At 32.3% G+C, this 3,536-nt stretch overlaps 1 protein-coding gene across 2 annotated transcripts in view; it reads left to right on the forward strand.

Annotated features, from left to right (window-relative positions):
- The window catches only part of LOC106474687 (RNA 3'-terminal phosphate cyclase-like), a 22,825-nt gene that overhangs the window by 11,485 nt on the left and 7,804 nt on the right, over positions 1-3,536 (forward strand). For both annotated transcript variants that reach the window (XM_022402989.1, XM_013935377.2), the window contains exons 6-7: positions 968-1,112; positions 1,707-1,831. In XM_022402989.1, coding sequence (XP_022258697.1) covers positions 968-1,112; positions 1,707-1,831 — 270 coding nt within the window. The remainder of the gene's footprint in view (positions 1-967; positions 1,113-1,706; positions 1,832-3,536) is intronic.

Raw genomic sequence — 3,536 nt, forward strand, 5'->3', positions numbered from 1 at the left:
GAACCAATGCTACATTCAACATACCACATGATACACAAAAATCAATATTTAGGATTTCTTTGTTAATATTTACTTTTAAATTAAGAAGTTAACTAATGTACAATACTAATATTTGAATTATAATCTACAATTTGATACCAAACTTATTGACATACATTCATAAAATAGTAGTTCAATAAAATTTTTTAATGTGAGTCTACAGACTCGATGACATGGCCTTTCACCCATTTCGGTAGGGTTAACTTAGATAAGTTGAGAATTTTGGAAATGTTCCTGAAAACTGGGTTGTTTCAAACCTATATTCTCACTATCTAACCTTTTTTCTGTAATAAGCAGTTAAATCTCAAACAATGTAACACTGTGTGAAGGTCAAACACCACATATACTATGGGCTCAAGGTCAAACATTCATGCTGTCACATTGTGTAAAGGTCAGACACTCATGCTGTTACATTGTGTAAAGCTCAAACATCACATGCTGTACTATGGGCTCAAGGTTAAACACTCGTGTTGTAACATTGTGTGAAGGTCAAACACCACATGGGCTCAAGGTGAAACACAACATGCTGTAGTAAAGGCTTAAGGTCAAACAACTTGCGTTGTAATATGTGCTCAAGGTCAAGCACCACGTGCTGTACTGTAGACTCAAGGTCAAACACCACATGCTGTACTGTGGGCTCAAGGTCAAACACCACGTGCTGTACTGTAGACTCAAGGTCAAACACCACATGCTGTACTGTGGGCTCAAGGTCCACTTGGTTTCAATGGTACTTTCTTTAAGTGTTTCCAAAATTACGGTTTACTAACTCAATATTTTGAATTTTGTTAGAAATAATTTTTGCCCATTCTTCCATATAATCATGCATTTCTGGGTCTTAATGACCATTTGGCATTTGAAGCTTCTTTTGTTTTCTCAGTGTGCAGAACGAATAAAGCAGAGATATTTTCATATTTCTGTGTTTTTCTAGAGGTTATTATCCAAAGGGTGGAGGTGAAGTTGTTGTAAAGACATCTCCTGTGGCCTCCTTTTTACAGCCTGTAGATATTGTTACAGCTGGCCAGGTCACTCATTTCTCAGGACGGTCTTTTGTTGCTGGTGTTCTTCCAATAAAGGTAAGAGAATACAACCTTTGAAGTATAGAATTTTAAATTCTAGATATTGATTTTCAATACATTACAAGCAGCAGAAGTAGAGATAAAAATCAACGTAACTGTAAATGTTTTTTTTCTCTCCACAGTCCTTGTAATTTGTCCATTGCAGCTCAAAATCACAGATGCATAAAAATAACATTTCAACTGCAATGGACAAATTATGAGGAATGTGCTAAAAACATCTGCATTTAAATTGAATTTTATAACAATATTTAAAATTTATTTGTTTTCTAATATTTCTGTGGCTTTTGGCATTTAAAATCTAACTTAGATTTAGATTTTGTAACATGTTCTTCATAGAAACAATCAGCTATCAAATAAGGCAATGATTTATAACCAATCTTATAGACATTTGTAGATGTTGCTGTGATCTCTTATTAGCCTAGAAATGCATGTCACTTAGGGTCACGTTTCCATATTTTCTGAATCTGTAGGCTTGAATCAAGAAACAATTTTATTTGAGCTCCGTCTAGATGAACTAAAATACTTGAATAATTGGAACAGAGACACCTCACTACCGAGTGCCTTATTTTGTTGTTTTTTTCTGTAAGTAAGGTAGCTCATGCTATGGCTGATAGTGCATCACGTGTTCTTCGTCAAGCCTATCCTGGTGTTCCTCTCAAGATCGACAGGATAAAAGAACCATCAGAGGTAGCGGTTGGGAATGGAAGTGGAATCGTGTAAGTGTGAGCATTCTTAAAAGTCTTTCAAGAGTGATTAACAGTTAGCCCAATTCAGTAGTTTTGTCAAAGAAACTTGATATTAAAATTGTTTGTACATGCCATGTATTGTTGTTTGTATGTAGTTGATTTGTGACTAATGAGATTATTTCTTTAGTACAATACCATTTGTATCAGTTAATCTGTACTGACAGAACCCTAATTTGGGATACTTTATCAGTTTTATATAAACAAATTTTATTTGCATTATACATTCAGGAACCTAAGTAGGGTTACTTTATCAGTTGTATATAAACAGATTTTATTTGCATTGTACATTCAGGAACCTAACTAGGGTTACTTTATATGTTGTATATTGAAAATTATCAGTTTCATTATATTTATAGGACCCTAATAAAGGCAAAATAATCAGTTTTAAATAGAAAAGTCTATCAGTGCACTATGCTGACAGGACACTAATTAGGGTTAAAGTATCAGTCTTGTATATAAAAAAACAAAAACTTGTGATTCCAAAAGTTTTCATTACAAATCCTATTTGGTTGTTATGTGTATGCTACTTTTACTTTCCTCTAGCTCTTTATGTGCTCAGTTGATTGCCCATCAGTATATGTATGGTTCCTTGCTAGAATGTCCTCAAATTCACTGGATTAATAAGGAAGAGAACTGCATTTTAATCATTTCCCAAACCAGGAGGGTTTATTATTAGTTAAACAGTAACCCAATAGTTCCATGTTGGTTAAGCCGTAACCCAATAGTTCTATGTTGGTTAAGTAGTAACCCAATAGTTCTATGTTGGTTAAGTAGTAACCCAATAATTCCATGTTGGTTAAGTAGTAACCCAATAATTCCATGTTGGTTAAGTAGTAACCCAATAGTTCCATGTTGGTTAAGTAGTAACCCAATAATTCTGTTAGTTAAATAGTAACCCAATAATTTTATGTAATTTAAGTAGTAACCCAATAATTCTATGTTAGTTAAGCAGTAACCCAATAATTCTGTTAGTTAAGTAGTAACCCAATAGTTCTACATTAGTTAAGCAGTAACCCAAAATAATGTGTGCACTGTTCCTTATTGAAGTCCTGTGTGTATTTTTTATGAAATACAAAATGTAGTATTTATGCTGCAAATGTTGATAAGTAAAATAAAATTTGGAACTAGAAGTGGGTATGTGGTGAAAGTTTACATGTTTGTTAATGTTGTACATGGCTTATTAAAGTTTACATGTTTGTTAATGTTGTACATGGCTTATTAAAGTTTACATGTTTGTTAATGTTGTACATGGCTTATTAAAGTTTACATGTTTGTTAATGTTGTACATGGCTTATTAAAGTTTACATGTTTGTTAATGTTGTACATGGCTTATTAAAGTTTACATGTTTGTTAATGTTGTACATGGTTATTAAAGTTTACATGTTTGTTAATGTTGTACATGGTTATTAAAGTTTACATGTTTGTTAATGTTGTACATGGCTTATTAAAGTTTACATGTTTGTTAATGTTGTACATGGTTATTAAAGTTTACATGTTTGTTAATGTTGTACATGGCTTATTAAAGTTTACATGTTTGTTAATGTTGTACATGGCTTATTAAAGTTTACATGTTTGTTAAGGTTGTACATGGTTATTATTAAGTTTACATGTTTGTTAATGTTGTACATGGTTATTATTAAGTTTACATGTTTGTTAATGTTGTACATGGTTATTA

This window comes from Limulus polyphemus, unplaced genomic scaffold (genome assembly GCF_000517525.1).
Source record: "Limulus polyphemus unplaced genomic scaffold, Limulus_polyphemus-2.1.2 Scaffold7535, whole genome shotgun sequence".
Classification (NCBI taxonomy): Eukaryota; Metazoa; Arthropoda; class Merostomata; order Xiphosura; family Limulidae; genus Limulus; species Limulus polyphemus.